Source organism: Haematobia irritans, chromosome 1 (assembly GCF_050003625.1).
Source record: "Haematobia irritans isolate KBUSLIRL chromosome 1, ASM5000362v1, whole genome shotgun sequence".
Lineage (NCBI taxonomy): Eukaryota > Metazoa > Arthropoda > Insecta > Diptera > Muscidae > Haematobia > Haematobia irritans.
The window spans coordinates 269,377,381-269,399,698 of NC_134397.1; the positions used below are offsets into that span (position 1 = coordinate 269,377,381).

General features: G+C 29.9%; 1 protein-coding gene across 3 annotated transcripts in view; it reads right to left on the reverse strand.

Moving 5' to 3' along the window:
* Kul (Kuzbanian-like) overlaps positions 1-22,318 on the reverse strand; it is a 793,173-nt gene that overhangs the window by 262,799 nt on the left and 508,056 nt on the right. For all 3 annotated transcript variants that reach the window (XM_075293591.1, XM_075293584.1, XM_075293599.1), the window contains one exon: positions 19,993-20,176. In XM_075293591.1, the coding sequence (XP_075149706.1) occupies positions 19,993-20,176 (184 nt within the window). The remainder of the gene's footprint in view (positions 1-19,992; positions 20,177-22,318) is intronic.

A 22,318-nucleotide genomic window follows, 5' to 3' on the forward strand; every position in this document is an offset into this window, starting at 1 on the left:
ATTCAATATTTCATAGTAGTTAAAGGAACTTTACAACAAAAATGAATGAAGTACTAGTCTACCCACTGTCATCGTTGCACCTATGAGTCTTTAAAGCCACCATAAGAGGAAAACAAACAAAAACAAGTATATACGGCCGTAAGTTCGGCCAGGCCGAAGCTTATGTACCCTCCACCATGGATTGCGTAGAAACTTCTACTGAAGACTGTCATCCACAATCGAATTACTATAGACCGATATGGACCAATTTTGGCACGGTTATTATCGGTCTTATACTAACACCACGTTGCAAATTTCAAGCGGATCAGATGAATTTTGCTCCTCTAAGAGGCTCCGGAGATCAAATCTGGGGAACGGTTTATATGGGGGCAATATATAATTATGGACCGATATAGACCAATTCTTGCGTGTTTGTTAGAGACCACATTCTAACACCACGTTCCAAATTTCAACCGGATCGGATGAATTTTGCTCCTCCAAGAGGCTTCGGAGGACAAATCTGGGGATCGGTTTATATGGGGGCTATATATAATTGTGGACTGATATGAACCAATTCCTGCATGGTTATTGGATACCACATACTAACATAACGTACCAAATTTCAACCGGATCGGATTAATTTTGCTCCTCTAAGAGGCTCCGGAGATCAAATCTGGGGATCGGATTATATGGGGGCTATATATAATTATGGACCGATATGGAACAATTTTTGCATGGTCATTAGAGACCATATACTAACACTATGTACCGAATTTCAGCCGGATCGGATGAAATTTGCTTCTCTTAGAGCAATCGCAAGCCAAATTTGGGGGTCCGTTTATATGGGGGATATACGTAATTATGGACCTATATGGACCAATTTTTGTATGGTTGTTAGAGACCATATACTAACACCATGTACCAAATTTCAGCCGGATATACTAACACCATGTACCAAATTTCAGCCGGATCGGATGAAATTTGCTTCTCTTAGAGGCCTCGCAAGCCAAGTTTCAAGTCGATAGCTTGTTTCGTTCGGAAGTTAGCGTGATTTCAACAGACGGACGGACATGCTCAGATCGACTCAGAATTCCCCCACGACCCGGAATATATATACTTTATGGGGTCGTAGACCCGGAATATATATATACTTTATGGGGTCGTATATACCCCCATCCTATGGTGGAGGGTATAAAAACAGGAATACAATGCAAATGGGATAATAGAAAAAATGCATATGTTTTAGTTTGCCATTTTTTCTCTTTGTTTATTTGGTCACTATGGGCTCCTCTATCACTCAGTGGAAAAGTTAAAAATGGACACAATAATAAAGCAAAAGTTATGTCCGGTATTAGTTGCAGCTGTTACCACTCCCTTGAGGTTATTAAACTTTTCGATTTTTTCTATGTTCGAATAGACCACATTTTCCTTTTGTTTTATGTTTTTTGGTTAGGGATCGTTTTCCTATTTTTCCTTTACTTCAATATTTTGCATAAATAATGACCAACCAGAGTGTAGCCATAAAAAAAACAATAATAACAGAAAAAATGCATATGGGAAATATAGGTCTAACTAGCTGTTGCCTGTACTATAAAGAAGGACAGAAGGACCAGAGTGACCTGAAGTATGTGAAACTAATAAATACCCGCAAATACAACTCCCTCTGAACGTTAGACAAAGCACTCAACTTAAACAATGGCCACTATGATTTGTTTCCCTTTTTTATTCCAATTCTTTTGTTTAATTTAAGGAGGTTATGTGAGGTACTTCTCCCTTGATCCTTTGTTTTTTTTTTGTAGCATTGTAGGTGTTAAGCATCGGAATGATGAAAATTTATTTTTCAATAGGGATTTGTGTTAACCATGAATGAATTTATGTATAGTAGTAGTAGGTAATGGTATTGCAAAATATTTTCATAGTAAATAAATAAAATTTTGGGAACAATTGATCAATACCTAAGAAGATGATAGTGAAAAAACTACAAAAATGAGATTAAAACCCAAATGGAGAATACAGCAATAAATTTTTATCAAGAAACATTGAAATAAAGTTTTGCATAAATAAAGTAAAATAATAGGATGGTCTAAAATTTTACAAGAAAAAAAAACAAATTATTTGGGACTGGAATTAACTATTTGGGGCCTTAAATAAAGATATGCTTAGGGTGAAAAATATTTGCACAGTACAAACAATTTTTTTTTCTTGGAAGGTACATGTGTTTTTTTATTGAGCGTAATCCTGGGAAATGTGAAAAAATATATATAAAATATAGTATATATAAAATACTATTGGTGTTTTCTTCCAATTTCAACATAAATAAAACACCAACTCTCATTAAAATTTCCATCACTCTATTATCAAGATGGCCACTTTTATGCTCGCATTTACAACTAACGCATTCTCAGATCCATTATACATAAATCATAATTTATTCACTGCAATCATATATTCATGGGGGTAGTATGTATTGTGTTTATGTGAATCATATATGAACATCACCATCACCACCACTCCACTGCCATCATGAAACGAAATGCAATAGGGCAAGTGCATTTAATATTCCTATACTGTGGTCAGATGAGGCGTAAGCCCCCCGCTTATGTTCTCACAAAAAAAGAAGTCAAGTTATATTGAACTATTATTGTAGTTGGCCTATTCGCACTACAATATCTGGGCGGTATTTCCTGCCCCGTCAGTTTGGTATTATTGTATTCATACAGTATAACGGAAATATTGCGGATTTGTATTGATTTCCGGTAGACAGCTTTAGGTTATTATCGTTCATATACAGTCGTATAATGCAAAAGAATATGGCAGGCAGAAAGGCATGCTTTATATAGCTTCCACACCAGTATAGCACAAATACTTCATACCAATTTAAAAGAGAGTACGAATACATGCATCATAGGATTGAAAGGAAGTGCACATATGATCGAACGTTTTCGTGTGTGTGTTCGAGATAAGTGTTCCGTTGTTGCAATTGCTGTTGTGTTCTCAATTCTGTTATTTACGAGATGAATTCCGCTAAGTGTTGCCAACTGACTGAAAAGACAACTCTTAATTCTACCAAAACTCTTCAGGTAACCCAGCAAAACAAAAATAGATGCTGTTTCACAAACATTTCTTTAGGAAAATAGTAAATTTTGTTAAAATTTGATTTCTATAGAAAGTTTTGTAAACATTTTATTTCTATTGAAAATTTTATCAAAATTGTATTTCTATAAAAAATTCTGTCAAATATTTATTTCTATAATTTTTTTTCAAAATTTTATTTCCCAAAAAAAGAAATTGTCAAAATTTTATTTCTATAGAAATTTTGTCAAAATTTTATTTCTATAGAAATTTTGTCAAAATTTTATTTCTATAGAAATTTTGTCAAAATTTTATTTCTATAGAAAATTTGTCAAAAAATTTTTTTATATAGAAAATTTTGTTAAAACTTTATTTGTATAGAAAATTTTGCCCAAATTTTATTTCTATATAAAATTTTGTCAAAATGTTATTTTTATAGAAAATTTTGTTAAAATTTTATTCCCATAGAAAATTTAGTCTAAATTTTATATTTGTAGAAAATTATGTTGCTATTGTGTTCTCAATTCTGTTATTTACGAGATGAATTCCGCTAAGTGTTGCCAACTGATTGAAAAGAAAACTCTTAATTCTCCCAAAACTCTTCAGGTAACCCTGCAAAACAAAAATAGATGTTGTTTCACAAACATTTATTTAGGAAAATAGTAAATTTTGTTAAAATTTGATTTCTATAGAAAGTTTTGTAAACATTTTATTTCAATTGAAAATTTTGTCAACATTTTATTTCTATAGCAAATTTTGTCAAAATTTTATTTCTATTGCTTTTGATCTCAGCTTAAAACCATGCATTAACTAAACTACAAGTGTAGCTTAACCAAATCTATTTGGGCAAAGCCCTATAGACTGCAAGATGGTTGGAAGTACAGCTGTTTCGGCATTACCACATTCCTCATCAGCATCCTCTACTTGCAGCAAAACTATCAACCAATTATCACAATAAATTCGGGTAATTCACTCAACCCAAAGTGAACTACACTTGAACCTTCCGAAAAAAGTTTGATAGTCGGCTACTGTCTAAACAAATTTGCAAATATATCTCTTTTCCTTTACCAAACTCAAATAGTTGCAGTCTATAGGGCTTTGCTACACTTGTAGTTTAGTCGATGCATGGTTTTACGCTGAGATCAAAAACAACAATAATGATTGAAGAGAAACCAACAATAACAAAGAACAAAAATATATTTCTTTAGAAAATTTTGTCAACATTTTACTTTGTATAGAAAATTTTCTCAAAATTTCATTTCTATAAAAAATTTTGTCAAAATTTTATTTCTGCAGAAAATGTTGTCAATTTTTTTTTTTTTTTTTTGAAAATTTGGAAAAACTTTATTTATGTAGAAAATTTTGTCAAAATGTTATTCCCATAGCAAATTTTCTATGGGAATAACATTTGCTATACCAAATAAAATGTTGACAAAATTTTGTCAAAATTGTATTTCTATAGAAAATTATATCAAAAAATTTTATTTTATTTCCATATAAAATTTTGTCAAAATTTTATTTCTAAATAAAATTTTGTCAAAATTGTATTTCTATAGAAAATTATATCAAAAAATTTTATTTTGTTTCCATATAAAATTTTGTCAAAATTTTATTTCTAAATAAAATTTTGTCAAAATTTTATTTCTAAATAAAATTTTGTCAAAATTTTACTTCTAAATATAAATTTGTCAAAATTTTATTTCTATAGAAAATTCTGACAAAATTTTACTTCTAACTAAAATTTTGTCAAAATTTTATTTATATAGAAAATTTTGTCAAAATTTTAGTATTATAGAAAATTTTATTTCTATATAAAATTTTATCAAAATATTATTTTTATAGAAAATTTTGTCAAATTTTTATTTCTAGAGAAAATTTTGTCAAAACTTTATTTCTATAGAAAATTTTGTTAAAATTTAATTTTTATAGAAAATTTTGTGAAAAATTCATTTCTATAGAAAATTTTGTCTAATTTTTATTTCTATAGAAAATTTTGTCAACATTTTATTTCTATAGAAAATTTTGTCTAAATTTTATTTTTATAGAAAATTATTTTCTATAAAAAATTTCATTTCTATACATTTTATTTTGTATCGAAAATTTTCTCAAAATTTCATTTCTATAAAAAATTTCGTCAAAATTTAGTTCCATAGAATTTTTTGTAAAAATTTTATTACTATAGTAAGTTTTATTTCTATATAAAATTTTATAAAAATGTTATTTTTATAGAAAATTTTGTCAAAATTTTATTCTTATAGAAAATTTTGTCAAAACTTTTGTCAACATTTTATTTCTATAGAAAATTTTGTCTAAATTTTATTTTTATAGAAAATTATTTTCTATAAAAAATTTCATTTCTATACATTTTATTTTGTATAGAAAATTTTCTCAAAATTTCATTTCTATAAAAAATTTCGTCAAAATTTAGTTCCATAGAATTTTTTGAAAAATTTTATTACTATAGAAAGTTTTATTTCTATATAAAATTTTATAAAAATGTTATTTTTATAGAAAATTTTGTCAAAATTTTATTCTTATAGAAAATTTTGTCAAAACTTTATTTCTATAGAAAATTTTGTTAAAATTTAATTTCTATAGAAAATTTTGTCAAAAATTAATTTCTATAGAAAATTTTGTCAAATTTTTATATCTATAGAAAATTTTATCAAAACTTTATTTCTATAGAACATTCTGTTAAAATTAAATTTCTATAGACAATTTAGTTAACATTTTATTTCTATAGAAAATTTTGTCAAAATGTTACTTCTATAGAAAATTTTGTCAAAAATTCATTTCTTTAGAATTTTTTCGTGTTACTATAGAAAAAAATTATTTCTATAGAAACTTTTGTCAAAATTTTATTTCTAAATAAAATTTTGACATATATATTTTATTTTTTCTATATAAAATTTTATCAAAATGTTATTTTTATAGAAAATTTTGTCAAAATGTTACTCCTATAGAAAATTTTGTCAAAACTTTATTTCTACAGAAAATTTTGTCAAATTTTGAATTCTATAGAAAATGTTGTCAACATTTTATTTTTATAGAAAATTTTGTCTAAATTTTATTTTTATAGAAAATTATGTCAAAATTTTATTTCTATAGAAAACGTTGCCAAAATTTTGCTTCAATAGAAAATTTTGTCAAAATTTTATTTCTTTAGAAAATTTTGTCAAAATTTTATTTTTATAGAAAAGAATAGCAATCTACCAAACAGTAAAAAAATCTACCATTTTGGTAGAATCCTACCCACTGCGGAAACCGTGGAAGCGATGTGTACTTTTTGCTTATATATTTTGTTTCTCGATTTAATCATATGGCCACACTGGCCTCCTCAGGACACTATATAGAGAAGTATATACATGTTTTCTTTTTCCTACCCCATATTATTTGTTTCTCTCCAATTGATATTGTGTCTATATTTATTCCATGTATGGAAGTTTTTTGGTTCATAACACCAAGAAGGACGAAACGGAGTTTTATTAAGCCTATAAACACACAATACTCTCAATTATACATAGAAAGCTATGACAAACATACAACGATTGTGTAAGGCCACATGAAAACCGTACATGTTTTTAAGACTAACAGGGGTTAGGTTTACGAAATCTCAAAAAACAAAAAATATTCCTCAACCTCTATTTTCTGAACCATAATGATATATAATGCGAAATTTTTATAATGATATATAATGCGAAATATTTATAGTTGCTATGGATAAGAAATTTAATTGGTAGAAATTTCATGACAAAGTATGAAATGGTTCAAAAGTAATTGACAATTCAACATGGGGGTTCTCGTGATATGTTGAGCTCACGAGCAAGTTTTTTACTTCTTCGTTTTGAATTTCGATCCAATCTGCCCTTTTTTGGTGTTGCCACTGTTTTTTTTTTTTCGTCCACTTAAATGGTGTAGGCCTCTAACAATAGCCATTTGTGGTGTTCCAGTCAAATATAAAGCAATCGACTTATAACGCTTGATTTCCATCTGTAATAACTTTACATCTGAATGCAATAGATCAAATTGGTTTTGTTCGGAGATAAACAATAATATGAACTGTCACTATAGTAAATATGTCAGAAGTCAAACGAACCATTTAGAAATGATAACTACCTAAAATGGGTTGCAGTACATATCAGCCACCATATGGACCCCTTTTCTAAAACCCGTTCATATCACTTAGATTATCTTTTATGAGAGTAATTTCGCACATCGGATGTTCATCGTATTGCACTTGGTGTAGAAAATTCATTTATAGACCAAAGTGCACATACACATACACACACGCACACTCAACTAGCGTATAAAATGAGTATTCTCAACAGAAAATGTTCAATACAACCCAGCGGGAAATGGAAGGGACGTGGAATCGATGATGGAAGTGCTGTCCGGGTAGCTATAAGGCCTGGGCGCTGCATTACGTGTTCATTTCAAAATAACATTGGATTGGATTGGATTGGAGACCAAGGCCTTGCCTCTCGCTTCTATTCGTATGCCTTCTAGAGGTGGTGTCGTCGATGCCATGTTATCAGGCCTTCATACTAAGTACAAAAATCATGCCTTCCAAAGAAGGCCCTCAAACAGGCCTGGTCAGGAAGGCGTAAAAGAAAGCGTGTAAAAATAAATATTTTGAAGGCAAGGTTGTCTATGAACTGAACATTTGCCCTCATACCTTTTACGTTAGAATTTAATTTGACTTACTTTTCCTATACAGTTTATCTTCTTTTTTTAATTTTAATATTTACCTCAAGTGTATTTTTATTTTTCTTCTCCGTCGGGATTTGAACCGAGGTCCTCGTTATTGGTAGTCCTACACTCATCCACTGGCCTACGACACATTTATGTGATGTGGGCGCCAAAAGGTGAACTTAAGCTACACGTGAGGTCATTCCGCGTTCCCTTCTGTTGGAAGTGAACGTATAATGGGTATCGGATCTTTTATATGTTACAGAGAATGACTTCTAGAAGGCCAAAGTTAGGAGTAACTAGACATAAGCAAATTAATAGCTTGGCAGCCAACAAATAATGAGTATGGGATCATTGGTGGGTTCGAACAGATTCTACCATAGGCAAAGTTATAGATTTTTGTTATTATTAATTTAATTATTAATTATTTAGAAAGATTTATGTTTATTTATTTAACCGCACTATAAAAATAAGTAAATACGACCGGAATGTCAGGCAGGCCGAGTCTTATGGACCATCCACCATGTATTACGAAGAAAGTTCTACTAAAGACAAGGTATCTTAAAACCTCTTAACATTGCCTTAATGTACATGGAGGTAGATTAAATACCTATATAAGCTAAATCAGTTCTTGATCGGTTAACATAAAAATTTACAATTTCGATTGGATCGTATGAAATATGCCCCTGCAGAAGCGCAGGAAACCAAATATGGAAATTGCTTAGGCCGATAGCCTCTAGTTGCTAGTGCCCGTATAAATAAGTTTATTGTAATTTGTAATTATAATAAATTAAATAATAAATAAATAATGTAAATTGTTTTTTATGGAGGCTACATATATCTTTGGAACGATATGGGCCACATTTGCATCGTTGTTAGAGGCCAGTTACTAACACCACGTACCACATTTCAACTGGATCGAATGAATTTTTCATCTCCAGAAAGCGCAGGAAATAAAATCGGGGGATCGGTTAGGACTAATTTTTTCCTGGTTGTTACAGGCCACGGATGTGATAAAATTGTCTCCTCCAAGAGGATCGTGGGCTACACCTAAATGTGGTCCGATATAGCTCATTTGCAATACCATCCGACCTACATAAATAGTAGCTACTTGTACAAAGTATCCCGTCGCACAAAGGGGTATTTGACCCCCAAACTGGTATTAATTCAAGGGAACAACCGATTTACATGAAATTTGGCAAAACGTTTTCTTGTTAATAGTAGTATCTCTGTCAATTTTCAAAAAGATCGTGTCAGGTATATATATAGCGCCCGTATATTTAATCGTCCGATTTGAGTTTATATCCCATATTACTCAGCCAATTTTTTGAAATTTTGAACAAACTTTGTTTTGAGTGGCAAGCACTTTTACTATGTTCAGTTCAAACCTGATCGGAGTTATATATACCTACCCATATGTACAGGGTGGCTGATATGTAATGCAACAAGTGCTATACTTTTTATTTTTTTAATTTTATTTTTCAAAAACAAGGGAGAACAAACTATAGTGACCATGTAGAGATAAAACTGCACATATACAAACAAACAATAATTGAAAAAAGTTCATAATCTTAAACTAAAATCTATTTTATTTAAATTTAGTACACGAATCTTTGAAATGATCGTGCCCATATCAAAGTTATAGGACCTTAAAGTAAGGCCGATTTCACTTAATATAAAGAAGAAAAAAATGATTTAAGTGAATAATCTTTTAATTAACTGTGATATTGAACCCTTGTATTAAAGATAAAAAAAAAAATTTCAAAACAGGCTAATACTTATTTGGAGAATTTTGCATTTTTGGTTAAACATTTATTTGAAAATCCGAAAACATTTGTTGCATTAAAATGTATTTTTTATTCGAAATTTATTTATAGCTGTATACCTGTGTTGATATATCGCAAAAAGTGAACGAAAATTCAATAAATGAGACCTGTATCCTAGCTTTAAATTCACAGAGCCTAGATCTAGAGCTAGTTAACTTCCAAAAAGTGACTTTATATAAAAAAAACAATATTTCAGATTCAATAACGAAATCCTTAAGGAAAGTTCAAAAGATTTGAAGTCAAATAAATTATTCTGTGTGTATGTTCTCACAACAACATTACAAAACTGTAATATAACAACAACAAATAATATATGTTAGAAGACAAATAGAAAAATATCACGATCAAAACAAACGTATAAAGTAAAACCAATGGAAAATATGTGGGTAAATTGATCTACAACTAACTATATGTCCAACTTAATCCCAAAAATAAGTAAATTTTAAGACATCGTCAGAAATGCTGTTTCGAATACAAAACTTCACTTTCCTGATTTGTTTGTTCCTATGGTGGAGGGTAAAAATATATATTCTATTTTAAATACATTGGAAGGCGGGGAGGGATACTAATTTCTAAATTTCTGGCAAATGGATGAGAATAGCGCATTACATGCTCTAGAACTAAAATCAACAACTATATCTAAATATAAATCATCTTGCGAAATAACAGCAAATTCTAATTTTGAGGCAAATCGGATTAAAACCGTGTCCTGTTAAAAATGTTGATATAAATGTTTGTTTGATGATTATATAAAAAAAAAAACTGAATTTTCATTCTTATAACAACAATGTAGGTCCTTCTTTTTCCAATTCCCAAAGAAGGCACAGAATAATGTTTGCGGGCATTTTTTAGAAAGGAAGTGCAAGGCATTTTAGCATGCATGATAGGAGAAGGCATATGGGAAGGTGTTAAGGATCCCAAAATCATGGGTTAAGAAGGCATGATTTTTGCGGTACTTCGCAATTTTCCCGCTGGGAATGGAACCGGTAAGTATTGGTCTATTACAATACATACTCTCATGTACTTCAAAATTAAATTCAGGATAGCAGAAGCAATGGAAACGGCAAACCAATTGCCAGTGTAACAAAACTAATGTAAAGGAAAATCTCAAAACACTTTTTCACTAAGCACTCGCACTCACACACATACACTTACACAAAAGCTTATGCTGAATACGCACTCACATATGCACACGTTTTCTGTGTGTTGTGCAGTATATTTGCGGAAAAACAACTTGAGCTTATTTCCATTCCACATAGCGAAAATTGCACGCGTGTTTGCTTTTACACTTGAGTGTGTGTGTGTGTGTGTGTGTGAATGCAATGAAAAAAAATGTAGAACTCATACAGGAAATCATTGTGTGTTGATATCGTTTTTTTTTTTCTCTTCGTTGCCAGGATATTCCCCATTTCTGTGCTTTCTCTATTTTGCACAATAAGAAAGGAAACACGAAAAAAAAAATCTGATTGCAAAATTGCTTCTTATTGCACACTACTTTAATAAAAATCAAGATTGCATTCGAAGGCTTATTACCTTTAATATTTAATCAAGTTTTTTCCATCCATCTGCCTATGTATGCACCTATTGTATGCTATACAGGAAATGTGTTCTCATTGCAAAAACTGCAATGTTACAATTATAAATGTATGAAAATTGAGAAAAAAATATCCATATGAAGAAATTTTTTCTAAAGCTTTATTGAGGAAATGGGGTGTTTCAATTCGAAATTAAACAAGTATATACAGCACTAAGTTCGGCCGGGCCGAATCTTAAATACCCACCACCATGAAGCAAATATTAGGGTTTCCTTTGAAATTTCAGGAGGGCTTGAGGACTTGAGGACACTTCCCGAAGATAAATTTAAAGATTTCACCTATGAGGACTATATCAGATTCTGGATTTATAAGAACCATTTTTGTTTGAGTTTTAGAGGAATCATTAACATCTCTTGTAAGTGTGCAAGAAAATTATAAGATAACGTCTTAATTTGAAATCTTAAATCTGTGGAAGTAAAATCTGGAAATTTTGCATTGAGTTTCAAGCAATTTTCATGATCAGTGCACCTTCTACACCGCCAAGAAGTGAAGTCGGTGTATATGGAGGCATTATCAAATGGACCGATAAAAACTTAATCCGATACACGTTTTTGTGAGCCTAAAATATCAGAATATTTACAAATTCAGGCAAATCAGATAAAAACTACGGTTTCTAGAAACCCAAGGAGTTAAATCGGGAGATCGTTCTTATGGGGGCTATACTAAAATATGGACCGATACTCACCGTTTTCGGCACACCTCTTTATGACCCGAAAATACCTCTAGATTTCCAATTTCAGACAAATAGGATAAAAACTTCGGATTCTAGAAGCCCAAGCAGTAAAATCGGGAAATCAGTCTATATGGGGGCTATACCAAAATATGGACCGATACTCACCATTTTCGGCACACCTCTTATTGTCCTAAAATACCTCTAGATATCCAATTTCAGACAAATTGGATAGAAACTACGGTTTCTATAAGCCCAAGACCCAAAATCGGGAAGTCGTTTTATATGGGAGCTATACCAAAACATGGACCGATACTCACAATTTTTGGCATACGTATTTGTGGTCCTACAATACCTCTAGATTTCCAATTTCAGGTAAATTGAATAAAAACTGCGGTTTCTATAAGCCAAAGAAGTAAAATCGGGAGATAGGTCTATATGGGGGCTATACCAAAATATGGACCGATACTCACAATTTTTGGCACACCTCTTTATGGTCATAAAATACCTCTAGATTTCAAATTTCAGGCAAATTGGATAAAAACTACGATTTCTATAAGCCCAAGACCCCAAATCGGGAGGTCGTTTTATATGGGGGCTATACCAAAACATGGACCGATACTCACAATTTTTGGCACACGTATTTGTGGTCCTACAATACCTCTAGATTTCCAATTTCAAGTAAATTGAATAAAAACTGCGGTTTCTATAAGCCCAAGAAATAAAATCGGGAGATCGGTCTATATGGGGGCTATACCAAAACATGGACCGATAATAACCATTTTTGGCACACCTCTTCATGGTCATAAAATACCTCTAGATTTCAAATTTCAGGCAAATTGGATAAAAACTACGATTTCTATAAGCCCAAGACCCCAAATCGGGAGGTCGGTTTATATGGGGACTATATAAAAACCTGGACCGATACTCACAATTTTTGGCACACGTATTTGTGGTCCTACAATACCTCTAGATTTCCAATTTCAAGTAAATTGAATAAAAACTGCGGTTTCTATAAGCCCAAGAAATAAAATCGGGAGATCGGTCTATATGGCGGCTATACCAAAACATGGACCGATACTAACCATTTTTGGCACACCTCTTTATGGTCATAAAATACCTCTAGATTTCAAATTTCAGGCAAATTGGATAAAAACTACGATTTCTATAAGCCCAAGACCCCAAATCGGGAGGTCGGTTTATATGGGGACTATATAAAAACCTGGACCGATATAGCCCATCTTCGAACTTGACCTGCCTGCAGACAAAAGACGAGTTTGTGCAAAATTTCAGCACGATTGCTTCATTATTGAAGACTGTAGCGTGATTACAACAGACAGACAGACAGACAGACAGACAGACGGACATCGTTATATCGTCTTAGAATTTCTCCCTGATCAAGAATATATATACTTTATATAGTCGGAAATCGATATTTCGATGTGTTACAAACGGAATGACAAACTTATTATACCCCCATCACCATTCTATGGTGGTGGGTATAAAAATGAATAGAAAACAGAAAAATGAAAAGCAGGGGGTGGTGAATAGAAATTTGAAAACTTAATCAACTAGGGCCTAAAGCATTATTAGTCATAATTCCATAGAAAAATGGTATTGTGTATTATTCATTTTTTTCTAGCAAAGGATAAGGATGGTCAATTGGAAATAGAAAATTTAAAAATGGTAAAAAATTAAGTGAGGAGCATTACTGTCACATTAGTTCATGCAAAGCCGGTCGAAGACGACGGCTCATATCTATGCTAGCATAGAATGCTAAAAAATATTTTCCTATTATGAAAGATAATGCAACCTAAATTTTAGGACCCTCAATTTACAGATTATTACGGGAAAATTTCTTTAAAATAAACAATTTTTAATTAAAAGAAAATGTTCTTTTAATTAATGTAATTTGCGTTCCTCCGTTAATATTGTATGTCTTTGAATTAAGACAAATTTCAAGAAAAACATTTATGATTTAATATAGGCCCATCTGTAAAGGAATTTATTGGCAGTTTATCGAACGAATTTATATGGCTAAAGTAGTCTTGATGTTTTCTTTAACATTTTTGTATATTCTTTAAATTAACTGAGATATTGAATTTTTGGATGAGTGACAAAAACTTCAAATGTAGGCTAACCTTCAGTTTCAGGAAACTCCATTAGAGAAACGTTACACTCAAACAAAAGTGAACTCACTATTTCACTAAAGCCAATTTATATATATATTTTCCTGAAATTCCTAGGAGGAACATAGGGCCGTAACAAATGCATTCCATTTTGTTCTGTCATTAGCTAAGTTTTTTAGTTCTCGCCAAGTGTATCCCGCATCGTGTATTTCGGCCAATTTAACTATATTTTATTTCATGGAATTATTATATTTGAAGAAAGTTTCATTTACTCTAATAATTTTTTGAGAACTTTAGATAAATTAACTAAAAGACGTGAAAAAATCATATACAAATTAAGCATAGAGATTTACTAAATTCGTATTTCTCATAAAATATTTCATTATTTCTTCAAATTTGTAAATTTTACTTCAAAAGCGTCCATCATGAACTTCGTATGTCACTATAGACATTCTTGCAATTTTGAACTCCATTTTTTTTCCTTCAAACTACAAAATTTTCTTTAAAGAGTGAAAAAATTATTTATGTCTAATAAATTTTCATGAATTTGTCGAAAAATATTTACTTATTTTTGTGATATCGGTGTAATGCCAGCGCTCATCCTCAAGATTTTGGATATGGAAAACAACAACAACCAATGTTTTTATATATTTTGGGACCCGTTAGCATAACGAATATAAGCCCCAATATTTCAAATGAAAATTAACCCCAATTTCCGTTTTTTTATACCCTCCACCATAGGATGGGGGTATATTAACTTTGTCATTCCGTTTATAACACATCGAAATATTGACCCAAGACCCCATAAAGTATATATATTCTAGGTCGTGGTGAAATTCTGAGTCGATCTAAGCATGTCCGTACGTCCTTCTGTTGAAATCACGCTAACTTCCGAACGAAACAAGCTATCGACTTGAAACTTGGCATAAGTAGTTGTTATTGATGTTGGTCGGATGATATTGCAAATGTAGCATATCGGACCACTTTTACGTATAGCCCCCATATAAACCGATCCCCAGATTTGACCAACGGAGCCTCTTGAAGGAGCAAAATTCATCCGATCCGGTTGAAATTTGGAAAGTGGTGTACGTATATGGTCTCTAACATCCATGCAAAAATTAGTCCATAGCGGTCCATAATTATAAATAGCCCCCATATAAACCGATCCCCAGATTTGAACTCCGGAGCCTCTTGGAGGGACAAAATTCAGCCGATCCGGTTGAAATTTGGTACGTGGTGTTAGTATATGGTCTCTAACAACCAAGCAAAAAATTGGTCCATATCGGTCTATAATTATATACAGACCCCATATAAACCGATCCCCAGATTTGACCAACGGAGCCTCTTGAAGGGACAAAATTCATCCGATCCGGTTGCAATTTGGTACGTGGTGTTAGTATATGACCGCTAACAGTCATGCAAAAATTGGTCCATATCGGTCTATAGATATATATAGCCTATCGCCAATCACACAAAAATTGGTCCATATCGCCAAAAATAATCTACCAAAATTTTATTGCTATAGGAAATTTTTGTCAAAATTTTATTTCTATAGAAAATTTTCTCAAAATTTTATTTCTGTACAAAATTTTGTATAAATTTTATTTCTATAGAAAATTTAGTCAAAATTTTATTTTTATAGAAAATTTGGTCAACATTTTAGAAAATTTGGTCAAAATTTTATTTCTATAGAAATTTTTGTCAAAATTTTATTTCTATAGAAAATTTTTTCAAAATTTTATTTCTATAGAAAATTTTGTCAAAAAAAAAAAAGGAAAAGAGATATGTTTGTTTCGAATTTATTTCGGCATAAGCCGGCTATCAATGTAAAACCTTTTTTCGGAGGGTTCAAGTGTGGTTTTTGTTGGGTTTAATAAACTGCCTGAATTTACTCTGATAATTGGTTGATAGTTTTGCTGCAAGTAGAGGATGCTGATGAGGAATGTGGTAATTCCGAAACGTGCGTCCATCCAACCATCTTGCAGTCTATAGGGCTTTGCCCAAATAAATTTGACAAACATTCTTTTCCTCTGTTGGTTAAGCTACTCTTGTAGTTTAGTCAATGTATGGTTTTAAGCTGAAATAAAAAACGACAACAATGCTTAAAGAACAAAACCAACAATAACAAAACAAAGCGAATGAAAAATTTTATTTCTATAGAAAATTTTGTCCAATTTTATTTCTATAGAAAATTTTTTCAAAAACTTATTTCTATAGAAAATTTTGTAAAATTTTATTTCTATAGAATATTTTGTCAAAATTTTATTTCTGTAGAAATTTTTGTCAAAATTTTATTTCTATAGAATATTTTGTCAAAATTTTATTTCTGTAGAAATTTTTGTCAAAATTTTATTTCTATAGAAAATTTTGTCAAAATTTTATTGCTATAGAAAGTTTTGGCAAAATTTTATTTCTATAGAAAATTTTCTATAAATTTTATTTCTATAGAAAATTTTGTCAAAATTTTATTTCTATAGAAAATTTTCTATAAATTTTATTTCTATAGAAAATTAGGTCAAAATTTGATTTCTATAGAAAATTTAGTTAAAATTTTATTTCTATAGAAAATTTGGCCAAAATTTTATTTCTATAGAAAATTTTGTCAAAATTTTATTGCTATAGAAAATTTTGTCAAAATTTTATTTCTATAGAATAAAAATTTTGTCAAAATTTTATTTCTATAGAAAATTTTATTTATTTATTTATTTATTGTTTATTTTAATCATACAGTAAATGTACGATAAAAAAGAAAAGGGAAAAGTAGCATTGGCTGCTAAGGCCATCAGCTAAGAAAATTTTCTATAAATTTTATTTCTATAGAAAATTTAGTCAAAATTTTATTTCTATAGAAAATTTAGTCAAAATTTTATTTCTATAGAAAATTAAGTTAAAACTTTATTTACAAAGAACATTTGGTCAAAATTTTATTTCTATAGAATATTTTGTTAAAACTTTATTTCTATTGAAAAATTTTGTCAAAATTTTATTGCTATAGAAAATTTTGGCAAAATTTTATTTCTATAGAAAATTTTGTCAAAATTTTATTTCTATAGAAAATTTTCTATAAATTTTATTTCTATAGAAAATTAGGTCAAAATTTTATTTCTATAGAAAATTTAGTTAAAATTTTATTTCTATAGAAAATTTGGTCAAAATTTTATTTCTATAGAAAATTTTGTCAAAATTTTATTGCTATAGAAAATTTTGTCAAAATTTTATTTCTATAGAAAATTTTGTCAAAATTATATTTCTATAGAAAATTTTGTCAAAATTTTATTTCTACAGAAAATTTTATTTATTTATTTATTTATTGTTTATTTTAATCATACAGTAAATGTATGATAAAAAAGAAAAGGGAAAAGTAGCATTGGCTGCTAAGGCCATCAGATAAGAAAATTTTCTAATTTTATTTCTATAGAAAATTTAGTCAAAATTTTATTTCTATAGAAAATTTGGTCAAAATTTTATTTCTATAGAAAATTAAGCCAAAACTTTATTTCCATAGAACATTTGGTCAAAATTTTATTTCTATAGAATATTTTGTTAAAACTTTATTTCTATTGAAAAATTTTTTCAAAATTTTATTTCTATAGAAAATTTTGTCAAAATTTTATTTCTATAGAAAATTTTGTATAAATTTTATTTCTATAGAAAATTTAGTCAAAATTTTATTTCTATAGAAAATTTGGTCAACATTTTATTTCCGTAGAAAATTTGGTCAAAATTTTATTTCCATAGAAAATTTTGTAAAATTTTATTTCTATAGAAAATTTGGTCAAAATTTTATTTCTATAGAAAATCGGGTCAAAATTTTATTTCTATAGAAAATTTTGTCAAAATTTTATTTCTATAGAAAATTTTATTAACATTTTATTTCTATATAAAATTTCGCCATAATTTTATTTCTATATAAAATTTCGCCAAAATTTTATTTCTATACAAAATTTTGTCAAAATTTTATTTCTATAGAAAATTTTGTAAAAATTTTATTTCTATAGAAAATTTAGTCAAAATTCTATTTCTATAGAAAATTTGGTCAAAATTTTATTTCTATTGAAATTTTTGTCAAAATTTTATTTCTATAGAAAATTTTGTAAAAATTTTATTTCTATAGATAATTTTGCCAAAATTTTATTTCTATAGATAATTTTGTCAGCCTTTTTACTTTTGTTTAATATATACCCCGTATGGACTAACTTACAATTTAGAAGACGGTGTTAAAAAGTATTAAGATACCTTGCCATCGGCAAGTGTTACAGCAACTCAGTCTTTTGTAGAAGTTTCTACGCAATCCATGGTGGAGGGTACATAAGATTCGGCCTGGCCGAATATACTTGTTTTGTTTTGGGTTATGCTTCGTTTTTAAGAGGGATCTATTTTCGCATTCTGGGATATGACAATGGTGGCAACTACTCGTATACACAATTTTGTTATTACTAGTAGCATTGTATGTGCATTCTATTGCAGTAACAGGTCTTCGGCAGGAGTTTAGGTTTGGTAAGGTTAAAGTGGCAGCCCGATTAAGTTTTAGGCTCACTTCGATCAAAATGTGGTATCAAAATGGACTGAATGGTCACTTTAATACCACAGTTTGTCTCTCCTATTACTGAGTGCTTCCCGATTCTATGTTTAGCTCAATGACAAGGGACCTCATTTTTCTAGTCGAGTCCGGAAGGTGTTCCATATTGCGGTGAAACGATTTAGAGAAGCTCCGAAATGTCACCATCATTATTGAGATGAGATAATCCACCGCGGAAAAACTTGTTGGTGGTTGGTCGAAACTGGGATTAGACTCATGGTCCATTGTAAGAAATGTGGACATGCAGTGACTCTCATATTCTATATTTGATGCATTACATATCCGCCATCGTGTACATCGTGTACTAGACCGATTCTTCAATAATATTAAAATTGTCTAATGCTAAATCACATTAAGACATAGAAGACGTATTTCAAGGATTTGTATGAAAAAGGCTTTTAGCTTCAAAACTTGAAGTATTTTCAGTGCACCAAATTTTAGACACACGATTAGGTTATTAAAGGTTATTAAATAAGGGGAAATTCTAAATCTACGAAAAATCGATTTTTCTAAGTGAAAAGTCGAAAAATCTACTTTTTCAAATTTTCAGAGGGCAACCCTAGTGTTGCAATTTGCCAACCAGCAGCTCTATCATAAATCTTGACATTTTTCAGGTTATACGTACACAGATTGTTTTGACTTACGAGAGCTATTTATAATATTTACAGCAACTTAAAAAATTCATTTTCGTGGAATTATTTTTTTAACAACTTTCGACATGGATTAATTCACCAACAGTGCATCGATTGTTGCCAATTAAGCTCCGTCAAGGACCAGTGTTTGTCGATGGTATGGTGAACACAACCGACGTCGTAGTTAATTCCAAGGCGAATTTCGTGAAGATTGTCCAAAATCAGTTGTTTTTTCAGATATCATTGATGCTGTGCCAACTGATTTTACCTAATACACCCTAAACTCACAGTAAAACATTAACCCTTTTTTCTTTCTGCCACGTTTAATACACACAAAAAAATTCTGATTCAATTACGAAATTAATTGATCCAATTAATTTTTTAACTGAAATGTCTTCAATCACAGAAATGATACTATCAATTAAAAAATTAATTGAAGGTCAATTAAAAAATTAATTGATCCAATTAAAAAATTAATTGATACTATTAATTTTTGTGATTGATTTTAGTTTCAATTAAAAAATTTGTTGATTCAATTAAATTTTTAATTGAATATTTTTTAAAACGCAATTAAAATTTTAATTGGAAAAATTTTCGTGAATTTTTTTTCTGTGTAGTAATCGTTTACTGTGTACTTCAACATCGAATTTAAAGCAATGATCGATCGATTTTAAACACAAAACCCATGGTTAATTCGATTTATGTAAGTTGAATTTTCGATATTTTTGGAAAACAAAAATAATTTGTCAAGAAGGCAAATTTTGTATCGCGAATTTATGAAGAATCTCAAAATCGCAATTTCTAAAGCCAGCTACACTTACCTGTCATGAGCAGAGAAATTCAGTCTTATTGTATGCGCTGGTCCATATTCACCAGCATTTAAATCTCTTTTTCTTCGATGTCGTTTCTGTTCCACGTGTTTCTGATGCGCATCGTGCAAATGTGAACGATCGAAATGCGCCGCCTCCCAGTGGCGAATGAATGGAGATATGTTTTGGGTATGACCTGCAAGAAGAAAAAACATTTAGTTATTGCTCTAATTCAAGATAAAAAATTTAAAAATTTTAATGTTGTAATTTGAAAAAAATAAAATTTTATATTTCTTTAAAAAAAATTAAAAATTAAATGTTTTAATCAAACAAAAAATACAATTTCATATATTTGATACTTTCTATATTTCTTTGATTTTAAAATAACGAATTAAAAAATATTTAATGTTCATCATAATTTTAAACAGGAGTGTCATCATTTGTTCGACTATCTACTATCCATCCGAAAGGGATGGACATTAGATAGCATTACCATGAAATCCGTGATGGTGTGGTATTCACCTTGTTCCGACTATGTTTGTTTACCCCTAACATAACAATGCTCTTCATTTAAGATGTACTTAATTTTAACAAAGGAACAGTAAACTGAAGATTTCCTTTTGAGCACACCTCCCAGCTTTTGTCGAATTACTGTCTGACTAAGCTGTTATGGCATAGTCTCTGGGCATAGAACTTGTATTGAATGGAGGAGGACACGAGGAGGTTATGGCTTGTGGAATTGTGGTAATGCACAATGAAACGACAGGGAATTTGTGTCACATGACCACTATTATGTGGTATTGTTTGTGGTATTGGCTTACAATTTGTCCATGATGATTGTTAAAGTAAATGCAATTATCAATGGCCAAGACCTATGAGGGCAATAAGAGACCAGGAGAGAGACAGAGAGCGAGTGAGCGAGTGGGAAATGCAGACAAATTTCCTGCATAGGAAAATTGCTGCAGATAGCAATGCTTCATAATAGCCTCAAAATCTACTTCCTTGCTTAGCAATATTATTGCTGTAAATATTATTAACGCTTGGAAAATTTCGATTTTAGAAAATTTATGATAATGGCCTTAGGTGGCCAACCGACATGACAAATTGTCTTGGTAGAGGTTGAGTGCGAATTAAAGAAATATTTGTTCGAAGAATTTCTCAGACTTACATTTTGGAATGCAAGCATTTGAGAAATTTTGCATAGGTTAAATTTTCCCATATATATTGAAATTGTTATGGTAACTAAACAAATATTTTAATTGGATTGTATATAAGCTGTGTTATACAATATAAGAGTTATTGGCAATGGTAAATAATAGTCCTTATAGTAAATAGTATTTGTGTTTGTTCTTAAAAATTGAAAAAATATATATAACCAGGAAACAAATAAGATTACAATTTACGATTAATTGAAGATACATTGAAAAATGTGTATTCATTACAAAAATAAAACAATTTTTGTTTTCTTAAATTATTTTGGTATTGATTCCGAGACACTGAAGCGAAAAATTGCACTAACTGTAATTTAACATGTATATATGGCCGTAAGTTCGGCCATGCCGAAGCTTATGTACCCTCCACCATGGATTGCGTAGAAACTTCTACAAAAGACTGTCATCCACAATCGAATTACCTTGGTTGCGGTAACACTTGCCGATGGCAAGGTATCTTAAAACTTCTTAACACCGTCTTCTAAATTGTAAGTTAGTCCATACGGGGTATATATTAAACAAAAATAAAAAGGCTGACAACATTATGTATACAAATAAAATTTTGACGAAATTTTATATAGAAATAAAATTTTGATAAAATTTTCTATAGAAATCAAATTTTGACAAAATTTTCTATAGCAATAAAATTTTGACAAAATATTCTATAGAAATAAAATTTTGACAAGATTTTCTATAGAAATAAAATTTTGACAACATTTTCTCTAGAAATAAAATTTTGACATAATTTTCTATAGCAATAAAATTTTCTATAGAAATAAAATTTTGACAAAATTCTCTAGAAATAATATTTTACAAAATTTTCTATAGAAATGAAATTTTGACAAAATTTTCTCTAGAAATAAAATTTTTACAAAATTTTCTATAGCAATAAAATTTTGACAAAATTTTCTATAGAAATAAAATTTTTACAAAATTTTCTATAGAAATAAAATTTTGACAAAAATTTCTATAGAAATAAAATTTTGACCAAATTTTCCATAGTAATAAAATGTTGACCAAATTTTCTATAGAAATAAAATTTTTACAAAATTTTGTATAGAAAAAAAAATTTGGCGAAATTTTATATAGAAATAAAATTTTGGTGAAATTTTATACACCCGGAAAAA